At 37.7% G+C, this 16,164-nt stretch overlaps 2 protein-coding genes and 1 non-coding gene across 7 annotated transcripts in view; all 3 read left to right on the forward strand.

Annotated features, from left to right (window-relative positions):
* The window catches only part of LOC143217699 (uncharacterized), a 30,936-nt gene extending 21,735 nt beyond the window's left edge, over positions 1-9,201 (forward strand). For 2 of the 3 annotated variants that reach the window (XM_076442237.1, XM_076442238.1), the window contains exons 3-9: positions 1,587-1,817; positions 2,538-2,713; positions 3,174-3,471; positions 3,738-4,289; positions 5,008-5,235; positions 6,400-6,637; positions 7,614-9,201. In XM_076442237.1, the coding sequence (XP_076298352.1) occupies positions 1,587-1,817; positions 2,538-2,713; positions 3,174-3,471; positions 3,738-4,289; positions 5,008-5,235; positions 6,400-6,637; positions 7,614-7,708 (1,818 nt within the window). In that variant the 3' untranslated portion in view covers positions 7,709-9,201. Of the gene's footprint in view, positions 1-1,586; positions 1,818-2,537; positions 2,714-3,173; positions 3,472-3,737; positions 4,290-5,007; positions 5,236-6,399; positions 6,638-6,799; positions 6,864-7,613 lie in introns of all 3 variants that reach the window. The other variant, XM_076442239.1, reaches the window with a different exon arrangement.
* On the forward strand, positions 5,349-5,430 carry Trnal-aag (transfer RNA leucine (anticodon AAG)). The gene has a single exon. It is a non-coding gene; the product is annotated as a tRNA-Leu (tRNA).
* Positions 9,202-9,506: 305 nt separating the features above from the next.
* On the forward strand, positions 9,507-15,896 carry LOC143217703 (uncharacterized). 3 transcript variants are annotated; one of them, XM_076442244.1, is made up of 5 exons: positions 9,507-10,619; positions 10,730-10,911; positions 11,069-11,263; positions 11,367-11,500; positions 15,410-15,896. In XM_076442244.1, exons 3-5 carry the CDS (start codon positions 11,134-11,136, stop codon positions 15,569-15,571), a joined length of 426 nt encoding a protein of 141 aa, XP_076298359.1. In that variant the 5' UTR covers positions 9,507-10,619; positions 10,730-10,911; positions 11,069-11,133; the 3' UTR covers positions 15,572-15,896. The 3 variants fall into 3 exon arrangements, with proteins under 3 accessions (XP_076298359.1, XP_076298358.1, XP_076298357.1); XM_076442243.1 differs by having other exon boundaries at positions 10,730-11,263; XM_076442242.1 differs by lacking the exon at positions 10,730-10,911.
* The last annotated feature ends 268 nt before the right edge of the window (positions 15,897-16,164 follow it).

The raw sequence follows: 16,164 nt of genomic DNA on the forward strand, positions 1-16,164 counted from the left end.
GAATTTCATTTGCAAGAGTCGAAATCGACTTACAAAAGGGGGAAATTAAAAAAATATTACAAGAAATAACATTATAGTGTAAATGTGGCGTTATTTTCGAGATACGTCGATATAACCAAATCAACTTTTATTTCAAATTTTCCATTTCGATGTGCACAGAGCACGTAACAAGAAAATCACTTTCTTCGTAAGAATTTCAATACACGCTTCAATCTACGTATTGTATACATAGTATTATATGTATATACGTATGTATGTATGTATATGTATATGTATATGTATATGTATATGTATGTACAATATGTAAAATATGTATATCGTATTATAGCAAGTCCAATTTAAGAAAGTTGAAATTTGGGGTAATCGCGTAAGACGCATTATGCAATTTATGCAACGTATACGTTACAAAATACCTACGACGCGACGCGCGACGATCGAATGTCAAAAAGCTGTAGTACTCAAGAATTGTCACACACACACACACAGTGAGAAGCTAGAGTTAACCGGAAATTCGTTACTACCCTAAATACTATCATCATCCGAAATATTCTATACATGTATACGAATATACGAATTGGTTGATTATAATATAATAACCCAGCCGGCTAGCTAACCGTGTGAAAATCGTTGCTTCAACGCTTTACCAAAAGGTGATCATTCTTCTGTGAAATTTGACTGGTTTCGCTAACGAAACTCACAGATTCAAGTTGGTTCGAGGATATCTATAATTATAATCTATGAGACCGAGGCGAGGCGAGGGGACCGTTCGCCGTGAACAGGCGTGTTAATTAGAGCATGTCGCAGCGACGTATCGCCTTGGCCGATCATTATTCTTATTATCATCGGCCATTAAGCGTAATTAAAGGACAGGCAATAATCGCGCGGCCCAGAGAGATACGAATTGAATCGTATCCGTTGGACAATCTCTTCCTAGTACATATACACTAGAGAAAACGACGATAAAGCCGAGGAAAACGACCGAAAAGTATTCTAGTCGAGGCCTCGAATGCTGGATAAATATCGTCGCGGCATTCATCTGTTGATGCAACTCGTCTTCCTGGTCGCGACATCGGGTCGCGAGTGAAAGTGAACTCTCTTTTATGTTATCGCGCGCCATAACCTCTCGCCGAAACGATGGAAATCGAATGCTGGCAACGACGCGACGCGCGACGGGTCGGTCGAGAATGTTAGATGCTAATAACAAATTAATACATACACTGTGTATGTACCGGTTAATGTCTAGCAACTTTTCTTTGTAACCTTTTTGTTATGCAACAAGTAGACTACGAGGAAATTCAGGTGGTGAATACTGAGTTAAGTGACTCACCCCCACTGTATACATATAAATAAATGAATGTTAAGGAATCAAAACCTATGAACATATTACACGTAAAAGTTGTATGAAACTTGAACAAACGAACTTTTATAATGAGATTGCAGGGATTTAAAAACCAGATACTTTGAGAACTTGGCAAAAAAATCTAAGAGATGAAAATAATTTAAAGAGCAGGGCATAATCTAGAGAGATTAAGGATTAAATAAAAAAATTAAGAATCCGAAAAAGTATTCTTTTTATATTTTTCCAGGATACGAGCGAGACAAAGGAAGCGCAGCAAACTCTGGTTGAACAAACGCCGACGACGACGAAAGAGGATACTAAAGACATTTCAAAACTTCAGAAAGAAGACGAAAACAATTCGAAATCAGACAGCGACAGTAGCGATCATGAAGATGACGATGATTACTACGATGACAACGAGTTCCCTCCTATGCACATTAAACTGCCGCTGCAATTCAATTTCGACGATATCGCGGGCGTGAGTTTGTCGAAATTATATTCTTCTTTCCGATCCTTTGTAAGGTCAATGTCCCTATATTTCTGATCACGTCCCGATTTCTGATCAGCACGCATACAGGTACATATATCTTTTTATTTAACGTAGAAAGTGAAAGAAGAAAAATTTATTTTAAATTAGTCCAGCATTTTCGTAGAAAATGCTACTTTGTCCGCTGCTGAATGTGGCAGCACATTAATAGTTCTGAGAAGAAACGTGATTCAAAGAGTTCCCCTCATATTTTGAGGGGAATATGTAATTTTTTTGGCCAAAGTTTCATCTATCTCTTATTCCGCCAGAAAAAAGATTATGTATTCTCAATTACAATTAAATAAATTACGTCATAACAAATTTATAAACGATAAAATATAAAGAACAAATAATAAAATAAACAATAAATGATCAAGTAAATAATAAAAATTCAAACAAATTTTTACCATGAACCCGCAAGAATACTAGTTACCGACCGCGAGAAACTTTTGTCGAATTAATATTGTATAGGAGGATATATTTATTTCTCTTAATAGAGTGATATATACATATATCTGTATGATATACAGTCTTGTTTTATGTCATGTTGATAAAAAGAAATTAATAGTATAGTTTACGGGGTATATGTATGTGTAGTAGAAAACAAATTCATCGATCAAGTCAACATTTTGTGTACCAAATGAAATCTGTTGTTATCTCGGCATTTTTCAGACTCTAATCCAAGAGGCACGCAGCAGAGTATCGTGCGTGGTAGAAAGACGAAGAGCCGATCAAGTGATGGATGGCGATAACAACAAAATTGATAACAACAGCACCGACTCTCGCTACCAAAGGCTCAGCGGAGAACGTGTCGCCATTCTTTGTGAATCCGGAAATCCTCAACAGGAGTACGTACATTATATATCTAATTTTTTTAAATTTAACATACATATATGTATACGGTAAAGTTCCAATCTAAGCGCGACGGAGGTGGCCGTTCCAAGTCGGTTCGCCTAACCCCTTCCAATGGTGGGGGAGGGCATACCACGCGAGGGCCCAAAAAGCTCGAGCTGCCTCGGTCGCCGAGCAGCGTAAACATGCCGCGGAATCCGATATATCCGGGTCGAGTATATCGGTGTGAACCACTACTATTATATTATACTATTACTCTTGTTATGGGACTTCCACCAACAACTTATTTGTGGCATTTTTCTTATTAAGACCTAATCACGCTAAACACGAAAAATCTCGAGTTATAAACTCGATCTTCTACAACAGAAAAATGAAAAATCTATTATAACTTTTTGCACTCCGCTCTAGCGGCGTGTCAATGTTTCCTGACTGATCTGAATTGACATTTACTTTCAGACATCAAGATCAAGAGATGCTGACCCCGATTATCATTCCTCTGGGAACCGTTCAAGTACCTCTTGGACCTCAATCTCAGGACCCAGGTTATCATCAATATCAAGTGCACACTCAGTATCAAGTTCCTGATATGCAACAGTTGCCTTTGAGCGATCCACGTGGATTGAATCATATCCCACCAGGAGTTCTTCCTCCTGAATTGCGACATCTTCCTCAGGTGAACACCGAAATGAGGCCACCGCGAATTGGACCGCAGACACCTATGATGGGACCGCAAAATCCCGCAATGGGACCACAAGTAGGGTATATTTTCTAATCCGAGCGTAATCGTTATGCAATAGAACTTGGTTTATATGAATAGATATGGGCAGACACTACAGTAGCTATTGACCGTGGAACACTACTGACCCCCCCCCCCCCGCTACCTATACGTACTTATTATTAATTATTAGTTCTGTTCTCTATACAGGATGTCCCCAGGAATCGCGCGCTATGTAAATGAATCCAAGTTCGTGTTCTAAAGTGTCTCTGTAACAGCTAAAATAACATTTAATGTTTCTCCAGATCGAAGTCCGTCGAATTCCCATCGAGCTGCGCCCCTTCCCAGTCAACTCCGTCAGAGGAATGCGCCCGCCCATGCCTCAGCTGGAACCTCAAATGATCTTCCAACAAATGGAACAAAGTCCCGGCGCATATGGCCAAGAACAGGGGCCAGCCATGATGATGCCTCCACCAGCACCGCAACCGGAGGCTCAAGTTCACGAACAAAGGGTTATCTCGCACGTGATGATCCCGCAAACTGAGCAGCGACCACATCAACCTCAGGTGCAACCTCAGATGCAACCACAGATGCCACCTCAGATGCAACCTCAAATGCCACCTCAGATGCAACCTCAAATGTCACCTCAGATGCAACCTCAGCCTCAACCACAGCCTCAGCCGCAACCTCAGCCTCAGATTCCCGAGAGACCACGCTCTCCCTTCCAAGGAATTCCATTCGAAATACGTAGGATTATTCAGCAGGTGCCTTTGGAGATCAAGAATATCATTCAGCACATTACCGGTGAAGCGAGACCGGTTCCTGTGGTACAGGTTCCCGAAGGTGCTCGCCGCGAGGTAATCTAATTTATCGCCAACTACGTACTACCGCCCCGCTATCGCTTACATCTTACGTAAACCATCGACCATCTTATTTCTCCTTTGTCTTCGATCTTCATTCCTCCATTAAAAGATAGTAGAATATGTAGTACGTACGTATATTTCGCGTGTACTATACATGTTATAACACGTTACTTTCACAACACCGTTTAACTCGACAGATTTAAATCCTTCTTTGGATTTGTAATTTTGAATAAAGATCTCGCTCTCTCTCTCTAGTCAATCTTTGTCAGTTGAATCTCTATTTTCTTTAATCGTTGTATACATATACAGTATTCTGGGTACAGGGTTCTCGGAAAGAGTGTCGGAAAGAGAAAGGGGTGGTGGAGTCTCTTGAGGTGATTTCATTCAAGTACTTACCTTTTTCGTTTGCCAATTCAGGGTGCGGTAAGCGCGCGGCGTTGCCGTCGGCCGAGCCGAGCCGAATCGACAAAGGAATGAAAATACTTGACATCACCCGATGAATCACCCTTTTATTTTTCCCGACATTTTTTCCGGGACACCCTGTACTTTTCGGAAATTCTTTTGCGTTCAGATCATTCGCGTTATCACATCGTTACGCTGTTTACCAGAGTAACCGCATATAATATTTTTCGTGTGTTTAATATGTACAAGAGAATATGTACAGTGGCTGCGTGAACATACTGTATAGCTGAATTTACGGTGCCCCGTTTAGAACGTTCAAGAATTTAAACCGATCCCGGAAGGAGCACAGCCCATCCCTGTGGGTCTTCCACTTCCGATAGAGGTCAGAAATCTATTGGAACATGGAAACATCGAGGGACGTCAGAGGCCGGATGGATCAAACGAACAACAGGAAGCTAAACCTTTCCCTGGGCCGGAAGACGATAGCGAAGAGAGGAACTTCCCTGTACCAGCGGAAATTCGTAATATCATTCACCAGGTATGCGATGATTAGTCTTCATTATTCAAGAAACAAATCTAAATAAACTTGACATGTATCGAGAAAACAATTGTGAGTCTCGGAATTCGAAATTTAGCCACGGTTGAACAACAGGTAGCGTGGCCGAGCGGTCTAAGGCGCTGGTTTAAGGCACCAGTCTCTTCGGAGGCGTGGGTTCGAATCCCACCGCTGCCATATTTTTTTTCTTCGCTATTCTCTTTCACCATTCATTTCACCATGATCTGTATTAGCATAGCAATGGATTTAATTTTTTTATTTAGAATTCCAATCAAAAAATTCCACAACACACGGCGGTCGATTATTTATTTTATTCGGACTGATTTTTTTAAACAAGTTATTAAAAATTTTAATTCTCCGAAATGATCGATGTAACACAGTTTGCGCCGCGCCGCAGCGAGCAGACGTGAAAAGATTGTATGTAAATAGTCGAAGATGCCCCGAACACGCAACACTTGAAACAATTACATATATGTATACAGGGTGTGGGGGCCGGACGGTACATGTAAACATAAGTCGAAAAGAAGGAATAACATTTTTTCGTTTGACGCCTCGTTTACGAGAAAATATCGATTTTGAACATGCAGCAAATATACGTGCTATGTTCAATGACCAACCGATTCTACTTCCTGTGCGTATACTAATTACCAAGTGTGGATTTATAGTGGAGCTGCGAGCATCGATGATAGGCGCGGCGCGGTGAAAACAAACCAACATGCGTGACAACATTTCGACACATACTAATGAAAAAGTACATATGTATTTTCTTTGTTTTTCTTTTTTTTCACCGCACAGCTCACCTCGCTGCTCCACTATAAATCCACCCTAAAGCACGCGAACCCGACGCGCAACGCGACGGATCTTTGCGAAAAGTCTTCATCAAACAAGAAAATATTATTCCTTTTTTTCGACTTACTTTTACATGTAGAATCATCCCCTGCCCGATTGTACCACCCGCCCGGCCACACCCTCTATATATCCTAGGAGAGATAATTAAGCCAATTTTGAAAGGAATTATTTATAGAAAACTAGGAAAGTATTTATACATTCCTATAAGAAGAAAGAGTAAATCCTAAATTAAACTATACAGAATTGTAAATCAGATAGACAATTATATATATAAATAATATTTTGTGCGTTGCGCAGGTTGTAGAAGGAAATGCTTTCCCTGTGCCAAGATTTGCTCTGCCGTTGAGACCCGTGGATTCTTTGGAAATACCCGTTGAAGCTCGTGCCGAAGTAACGGAGCAAGAAACGACGGAGCAGCGACAGCAACAAGAACAACAGCAAACTCACATGATGATGCAACAACAACAACAGCACCAACAAATGCAGCAGCAACAGCAACAGCAACAAGAGCCGGAAGAGGAAAGCCGTCCACATTGTGAGTATATTTTTATTTTATTTTCAAGTCTTCTCTCGCTCTCTCTCTCTCTCTCTCTCTCTCTCTCTCTCTCTATTTTCTGAAAGAAGATACATACACAGGGTGTTTGAAAGTTATACGTCGCGGCCACTACTTATAGCGTGATTCTGCATCTTTTGATAGGTGAGAAGCTTTGTTAGAAACATGGACCGCAAAATTCACCTTCACCTTAACATTGAATCCCAAGGTAAAAATTTGATTTTTATTGTATCCTTTAGTGCTGATCGCGACGAACAAAAGTCTCCAAGACGAACAGATACAGGGTGTCTTGAAATAATCGTATAAACGTGGAGGGAATGTTTCTACACGGGAAAATAAGTTGAAAATATAGAACAAATTGTTCTATATTTTGACTCGTCGTTTTCGGGAAAATGGACAGTGCAATCCGTCAAGTTTGTGTGCCTAGCTTTCTTAACAAGTAGAATGGAATCGCGCGCGCGCGTCAGACGATTCCTATTCAATAGCACGCGTGTTCGCCTTCAATTAAAAAAAAAATTGGTTCTATATTTTCTCATGTAGAATCATACCCTCCGCGTTTATACTATCTTGGGACACCCTGTGTGGACATATGAAATAGAATAGTTTACGAGAGAGAAACTTCAAGAGACTTTTGTTCGTTGCGACCTTGGGATTCAATGTTAAACGGTAATGGGGTAACGGGGTAACGTTAAACGTGAACCTATTGTACACGTTGCTACAGTCAAGAAAAAACATTTAGCAAATGGACTTAGGCCAGTTTCACAATAAACGGCTGATTTAAGAAAACATTCGTTGCTGCTTTAAAATAAAATTTCAGTTCAGGTAAAAATGGTGGTAGTTATCACCATAGATTACTCTATTTAAACTTTCTTTCGTCCGCCACTGTAACATAATTGTATATGTATGTATATGGTATTTAAATTAAAAGGATCGACGATTTGTTCTTGATTGATTACAGATGTGCAGCCACGTTCGGTGCGATCTATTCCGGAAGCGTTCAACCATCGCCGCGAGAAACGCGTTCGTCGTTGCGCCTGTGACTGCGCTTGCTAATTTCACCCTCGATCAAGTCCCATCGTACCTGGCCTTGGAACAGAACGTTCCGAAAGGAGAAAACACACATCCACCCGGGATAACACGCGACGAGTTTATGCGATTGAAACGGGATACATATTGCACTCCTTCATTTGAATTTCGTATTGTTATAAGCTTCGATCGTAAAAACACACGACCGGATACCGAACAAGAGAAATCAATCGAGATCGAGACAGAGGGTAGCAGAAATTACAAAAGAACCAAGTTTCCCGGACTTCGTGATACAATAATTACCATTCTAAATGCACAAAACATTTGTGTCGAGTTTTTCTTTTAGGTTGATCGTACTACTTTTCGAAAGAGAAATGAAAACGATAAAGCAAACGATAAAGCAATTAAAAGAATCGGAATTGCTTCGGTGAAAAGGTGGAGGCTTTCCGTTGCAGGGCAGTGTTTCTTTGTGAAAATACTTTGTGAAAAATCTGTTACCGTTTTGCACTGTGCGAAAGCATATAACAGCTGTGTTACCTTTTCATACTAATTGTAAGAATGTTATTACCGAGACTTTTGTTGAAATTATTTCACATTAATATATAATACAACGCGGTTTACTATACAATAAATACAGGTCGGAGTAATTAGATTTTAGGTGTCAACAATTATCGGAAACTTTTACTATCAACTATGACCGCCTTTAGCAGGGGAAGGGCCGCGACAAATCGCTATAGATTTTATATGAAACGCTAAAACGCCCAATTATTGGAAAGGAGGTGTATTCGTACAGAGATATTCTTCGAGCTAACATACATACTTACATCGCGTAGTAGGCGTATTAATATTAACTTGGTTATCATCTCAGACTGCATATCATGGTGCATTCATAGCTTAAAAATCTTAAGAAATCAATGAAATACGAATTTCTATGGAAAAGAACACAGTTTCCCTCCGTTTACGGTCTATTAAAACCGTTACTATACACACAGAAAGTAATATTTTATTTAACTCGAAGATCTGCAAATTCGTCTAAAAACATTTTATATTTGTATAATCATCTGCAGTCTAGTTATCTTCAGCGCGCGCGCTAACGGCTACATGTAGAAAGGAAAAGTGGAGGTAGAGATAAATCTGTGATTGTTTCATTCGTATTCGATAAAATAAAGTGACTTTTTATCGAAATTCGATATAAACGCGTTCGAAACTTGAGAAATTTGAAACGATTAGGCGTGTAATAAATGAACGCGATCAGCAAATGTACTGTGTACTGTGTACCTATTGATATTTCCGTCAGTTTTCTTTCAAACAAACTATCGTTTCAACAGAAATAAGGTTTGATAATAATTCAACTGTGAAGCAAGATAGTTCGCGCAGCTTCGAATAACAGCTCCTTGCATCTACTCAAAATTGTTTATGATATAAACATTTTTATCATTATTCTGTATTTCTGTATTACATACGCATAAATATATTTTTTCATGACAATTAATAAAGCGACAAGAGTTTTGGTTAGACTAGATGCTCCATAAATATTTTCTTTTTATTTTCCATTCAGTCCTTTGAATCATAGCGATTGTATCGCTAAAATAATGGTAGCAATAATCGGTATACATGTGTAAATATGATATGTATTTTTAACTCGCATTAAAGAGAATAACTGCTATTAATAATTTCTAAATATTATTTGTCTGTATAACATATTCTGTTAAAGATTAACACGAAACGCATAGAGCGGTGACGGAAAACATTTCGAATTTGTTGAAATAGAAAATTCAACGAGATAAGTTAATCCTTAATATTAAAGTATACCATATATATATTACTAATGTGAAATCTTGAGTGTTTAAATAATAAATATTTCCTAAAAAAATAAAATCTCTAACGAAGTAAACGTTATTTCGTTATTTGTGATCAGTGAATATTTTATTATTATTTTAATCGGTACTAATCTGACACTGTACTCTACCGATCAAAATTTTCAACTATTTCTTATTAAATAATTACAAATCATATATAAAACTACAGTTTTGTTTGAAATAATTTATGTAGTAAATAATTACAGTTTTTATGCATATATACATATATATACATATGTATATTGTATAAATCTTTATTTGATCCTCTTTGAATATTATAACGCCCAGAGATATAAAAAACTACAAACTATTTTTAATTATATTACACGGGTACATAAACGCAATTTTTCAAAAATTTTCATTAAATATATCTACATCGTAAACTAATCTATGTATAGCAAACTAATAAAAAGGTTATTCTGATTTAGAATGTGTGCCATCAATTAAATATGTATGAGACTGCTATAATACATATAATATAAATACATATAATATGCATTTATATGATACATGTATTTATACCGCTTATATTATATCCCTTTGCGGTCCTATGTCGAGTGTGACTCGACATCGCATTTCGTTCTGAAAATGCAGCACGGACCGGCTGATACGAACCTGCGAATGCCGCGCGGACCGCGGACCGCGAAGGGTTAAAACACTTATGTAACACACTGATCATTTCTATAGATGAATGCGCGTATAATGACATAGAACTACATATCAATTTAATTTTATTTTTATTAGTATGATAATGTATGTATTCGAGTAGATTCGATGAAATTTCAAATTGGTAAGATTTATTATGTCGATGCCCGAGCGTGATGCACGTGACTTGAAACGCCGATAGCGCATGCGCAGTCCCACATTGTGCTTCATTCACTTCACGTTCACGTTGTATAACTTATATACAGTATAAAGTATAAGGGCAGTTGTATTATTAAACGTGTGATGTCATTTTGATTCTGTGCATTATTATTCTATCGTATTGTGATTTCCTTTGAGAACAGTGTCGACAAATTCTACAAGGAATATCCATTGTTCCACGCTAACCTAATTACGGATATACTGTTTCCTTGAAGGTAAGCCGTTCGGTGAATAAATACGTCGCGTCGCGCCGCGCCGACGATCATGACGTAGCAGGTAGCACATTTTAGATTTCACAATTCAATGAAAAACTAAATGTTGATAGATGAATGAGTTTTAAAACGATAACAGAACAAAGGACGAAGAGTTTTGATATCGTCAGTTTAATCGGAGTCATCAATACCAAAAAATGATGAATTTTGATGGAGAAAAAGGATCTACGAGATTCTTGTGCTCACGCAATATTTGTTGCTGTCACGCAACAACTAAAACATATAACAGTTCAAAGTAAATCAAATCAATAACTCCTTAATTCGTCTCAAAGCGATCCTTTTAACATAATCTTAATCTTTCACTTTTCATTTGATTGGAAGCGGATCGTCTTCGATGCAAATGTCCGTTAACTACATACATAAATAAATACATATTTATGTCAATGTTTTAGAGCATTTAGAAATTTCGCAGACCGTCTGATTTCGATTGTCTTGCCAGCTGAACCGAGCGAGGAGTATGGATGAATTACAGAATCTGAACGATAGCGAGATAAATCAATGTACACGCGATAACAACAGTAGCAATAATAACGATAGATTGTTGGAATATCTTCAGTTGGATAACCGTACCAACAACAATCCGCTCGGTAAGTAACCAACAGAAATTTATGATGCGATTACTCGCAATCTACATTAATTATCGTAATAATAGGAATAACGTTACGCGTACACGCGTGTATCGACTCGTAGGCGAACCGGAACTAACGATGAATTTAAATGACAATTCTGTGCGATTACCGCTTCATCCGCTGGAAGAGTTGGAAGAAGATATGCTCGATTACGATACCGATATTTCATTGCAGGATGTAGATACGGAATCTAAGGTACGTAATGTAATGTGGAAAAGGTAACAGTCTTTTAGCTATAGACCCTAGAAAGACTAGAAAATACTTGGAAAAGTTATTTAGTACCCCGCTTACGTCTTGAAACGTTCTTTAGTATCGAATAATCGTTTCTTAGTTTGGAAAGGATATTGCCTCGCAAACAAAGGGCCTAGCCGATTAAGATGGTCAAAACTGCCCTTAGAGCTTTTTCAACGGCTATTGAACCATTCGAAAGCTTGCCAAGAAAAACCCCTCTGAGTAAAATTTCAGCCCTCTAGCTTGCCCGTGAGGGTAGTTACAGGGAAAAATAGATTTTGCGGTTTTCGGCGCATTTTCCGGTCTAAAATGCGTTCTAAAATTCTGAAAAAAATGTGACACATTCTGGATCCCAAGGCGCATTTTTGAGAATTTTTTCAGATTTTTTTGTTTCAAACTGTGGTCGTAAAAAATGAAAAACCTCAAAAAAATCGGAAAAATATTTTTTTCTCAAAAATATGAAAACATGCTATTTTGCTGTTTGGTTCCCTGATAAAGTACTATAACAGGCAATGTTGTCAATTTTTTTTAGATTTTTTGTTCGGCTGCATCATTGTCAAAAACAATAAAAACCGAATTTTTTCGACGTTTTTGCTGTGAGGAGGAAAGTTACACTTGTTGGCTTTACCGTGTGCGTATATTAAGTAATTTTTAGCGTTATTACACTGAAACAAGCAATTATTTTACCTAAAAAATGTGATTTGAGAGAAAGAAAAAATTGTATTCTGTGCGATATATACCAGAATGTTCGCAACGCTTACAACATCGCCGGTTGGCACCGCGGTTAAGGCGTCCGACTACGGAGCGGATACTCTGGGGTTCGAATCCTGTCGATAGTGGTTTTTTTTTCCATACGTCAAACTTTATTTTTTCAATTTCTTATTATGTATATGGTTTACTCATACGAGTTTAACAATGTTTTTTTAATGTTTTAAAAATATTTAAGTAACATTTTTAAGCAAAATACATACAAAAATAGTTTTGGATCATAAAAAGTATTATAAAACTCCAGCATAATGCATGTACCGTCGACGGTCAACTCCGGTCTCAGTGCCTATAAAAACCTGGAGTTGACCGTTTTCCCTGGCCTTCCATCCGAACGGGAAAGGACAATATGACAGTACATAGCAGGTACAGAGGTAGTTAATTTTTACCACGTTTATATTAGTTTATGATTCTGGTCGCACAATAATCAGCTACGAAGAATACAATGACCGTCGTAAAAACTGGCCTGCAAGGAATCTTATCTTTTTGGGAGGGTGGTTATTATTTCCCTTACTAATAGCTGCGCGTATTTTCCGTACATCAAACTATATTTTTCCAATTTCTTATTATGTGGTTTATTCATGTGAGTTTAACAATATTTTTTTAATGTTTTAGAAATATTTAAGTAATATTTTTAAGTAAAATACATACAAAAATAGTTTTGGAGTATCTATTATTTCCTTGATTCTCTAATTGTATATGTTCATCATGGCGGTCCTGTTTAACATTTTTAACATTAAAAATCATGAATATAGTTTCTAGGCCTTTCGGAATTTGTAGAAACGGGTAAAATAGAAAGAAGTATATATAGCAGCTGTTCTTCCGAGTTGTCATTGTTAGCCAATTAGCTGCTGTTTTTACGTGACCTGTTAATTACAGAATTATTTATTTCTCATAAAAGTAAATATTTGTATGGAGTTGATAGAAATAGACTTATCTTTTATAATTGTGGGCAGAATGCGGGATTTTATAGGCACTGAGAACAGAGTTTACCGTCGACGGTACATGCATTATGCTGGAGTTTTATAATACTTTTTATGATCCAAAACTATTTTTGTATGTATTTTGCTTAAAAATGTTACTTAAATATTTTTAAAACATTAAAAAAACATTGTTAAACTCGTATGAGTAAACCATATACATAATAAGAAATTGAAAAAATAAAGTTTGACGTATGGAAAAAAAAACCACTATCGACAGGATTCGAACCCCAGAGTATCCGCTCCGTAGTCGGACGCCTTAAGGGGGCCGTCTCCTTGCAGATGACGGTCGCGCGTGAACACTCACACACCGCTAGAGTACACTCACACACCGCTAGACCACGTATACGTACGCGAGAATTGCTAGGATCAGGGAAATGCGTTCTGATTTCTCGATAATGCAAAGACGGGGGTTTTTATTAGTCAAAATCGCTAGATAAAAGATCAATCTAGTGCGCTGTTTGCTTCAAAAGTCGTTCTTTTACGTTTCCGAGCAATGATTTTGCAATATTCGGCTGCATGTTGCCCGTCGCATGTTGCCCGTTAGATGGCGCTGCAGTCACGCCGGCGTACTAGCCTCTCCGACGGGCAACATGCAGCCGAATATTGCAAAATCATTGCTCGGAAACGTAAAAGAACGACTTTTGAAGCAAACAGCGCACTAGATTGATCTTTTATCTAGCGATTTTGACTAATAAAAACCCCCGTCTTTGCATTATCGAGAAATCAGAACGCATTTCCCTGATCCTAGCAATTCTCGCGTACGTATACGTGGTCTAGCGGTGTGTGAGTGTACTCTAGCGGTGTGTGAGTGTTCACGCGCGACCGTCATCTGCAAGGAGACGGCCCCCTTAACCGCGGTGCCAACCGGCGATGTTGTAAGCGTTGCGAACATTCTGGTATATATCGCACAGAATACAATTTTTTCTTTCTCTCAAATCACATTTTTTAGGTAAAATAATTGCTTGTTTCAGTGTAATAACGCTAAAAATTACTTAATATACGCACACGGTAAAGCCAACAAGTGTAACTTTCCTCCTCACAGCAAAAACGTCGAAAAAATTCGGTTTTTATTGTTTTTGACAATGATGCAGCCGAACAAAAAATCTAAAAAAAATTGACAACATTGCCTGTTATAGTACTTTATCAGGGAACCAAACAGCAAAATAGCATGTTTTCATATTTTTGAGAAAAAAATATTTTTCCGATTTTTTTGAGGTTTTTCATTTTTTACGACCACAGTTTGAAACAAAAAAATCTGAAAAAATTCTCAAAAATGCGCCTTGGGATCCAGAATGTGTCACATTTTTTTCAGAATTTTAGAACGCATTTTAGACCGGAAAATGCGCCGAAAACCGCAAAATCTATTTTTCCCTGTAACTACCCTCACGGGCAAGCTAGAGGGCTGAAATTTTACTCAGAGGGGTTTTTCTTGGCAAGCTTTCGAATGGTTCAATAGCCGTTGAAAAAGCTCTAAGGGCAGTTTTGACCATCTTAATCGGCTATGCCCTTTGGGTTGAATTGCCGAAGATGTGGGTCCTTGGTCCTCGCTGATTTCGATGAGCTTGAAATATCTTATAAAACTCTACATATTTTGAATAACTTTCTCCAATTTGAAATAGTTGGCGGTCGACTTTAAAGTTTCAGAGGTACATAATAGCAAAAAGCTATTGTAAGTTTGAGTTAGGTCTGAGTTAGGTACATGCATTACCGTATATGGTAAACGAAAAAAATCCTATAAATACTGGGTTAAATTTGATAACCCCGAGTCTAACCCAGTAAAAGATCGATGAAATAACAAAGTAAACGGTATGCGTTTTTCAATGTTTGTTTATTCAAACTGATGAGTTAAGATTTATATTTTAGGTTTTTCGGTTCTGTGTTTTGCATTAAAAAGATAAAAGCCGCCAAGTTTTGTTCAAATTTACCTACATACATACATACTACTAACACAACGGTACAACTTATTTCGGCGAAACTGTGTCAAATTGACACGAGGGACAGATCAGGGTTAAAAGATTGTTTCCTAGTTTGGTGAAAGATATTGTTTCTCAAAATTTGTAATCGTAATTTTATTTATTCTAGAGGTTTAGTTTTTCCAGGATTAATAATATAGCTGAATTTTTAGGAGCAAGTTGTACCATGTAGTCAGCTGAGTAACAGTTATAAATATCCCGAAGAGCTTACCATATCCGACGATGAGGTAGACGAAGGCATATTTGAAGATGAATCGGTGTCTAATTTGGTGTTATCGGGCGATAACAACACACATAACTCTGAACCTCCGTGAACAGCCACAGAGTGTAATCGACGTGGCATCGGCCTGTGTTAATTTGCTATGCGATATCCCGTGTACTCCTCAAACTTTTGACCGATCGGGTCCACCGAATACATTGAGTTTGTTAAGAATTGAGATACACTGATTTACTCTATTTAAATGGACAAGCTCGCTTTGCAGGCAAATATTGCAATGTCGATTTAATACTCGGTAAAGAACAATGCTACAACAGGAAGCATCTTTGTTGTAATGTTATGCGATACGTAAGATATATTGTATATTCTCAAAGCAATAATTTAAGAATAGACATAGCCAAAAATATACGATATTTTTCTGCATATGGTTCTATTTATTTTTATCATAAAAATGATAAAAGTGAAGTACAAGAGAAATCTGAGCTGAGAAGGAGTGAAAGGATTAAAAAAGGACCTTCTATATCATATGAAGAATGCGATTTACAATATGATCTTCTTATGTGTGCACAATCGTTAATATGCAAAGTTCATTTGATGAAGTTAAAACTAGAATTGATAGAATTCAATGGGAACAAGCCAACAATGATGAGATAAATTCCCTTTTGATGAATGAAACATGGACATTAGTAG

This window comes from Lasioglossum baleicum, chromosome 17 (assembly GCF_051020765.1).
Source record: "Lasioglossum baleicum chromosome 17, iyLasBale1, whole genome shotgun sequence".
NCBI lineage: Eukaryota > Metazoa > Arthropoda > Insecta > Hymenoptera > Halictidae > Lasioglossum > Lasioglossum baleicum.

Excerpts from the sequence above, each read along its gene's own strand:
- LOC143217703 (XM_076442243.1), top strand. The coding sequence starts at position 11,134 with ATGGATGAATTACAGAATCTGAACGATAGCGAGATAAATCAATGTACA. Across the intron at positions 11,264-11,366 it reads TACCAACAACAATCCGCTCG|GCGAACCGGAACTAACGATG; the intron begins GTAAGTAACCAA and ends ATCGACTCGTAG. Across the intron at positions 11,501-15,409 it reads ATGTAGATACGGAATCTAAG|GAGCAAGTTGTACCATGTAG; the intron begins GTACGTAATGTA and ends CTGAATTTTTAG.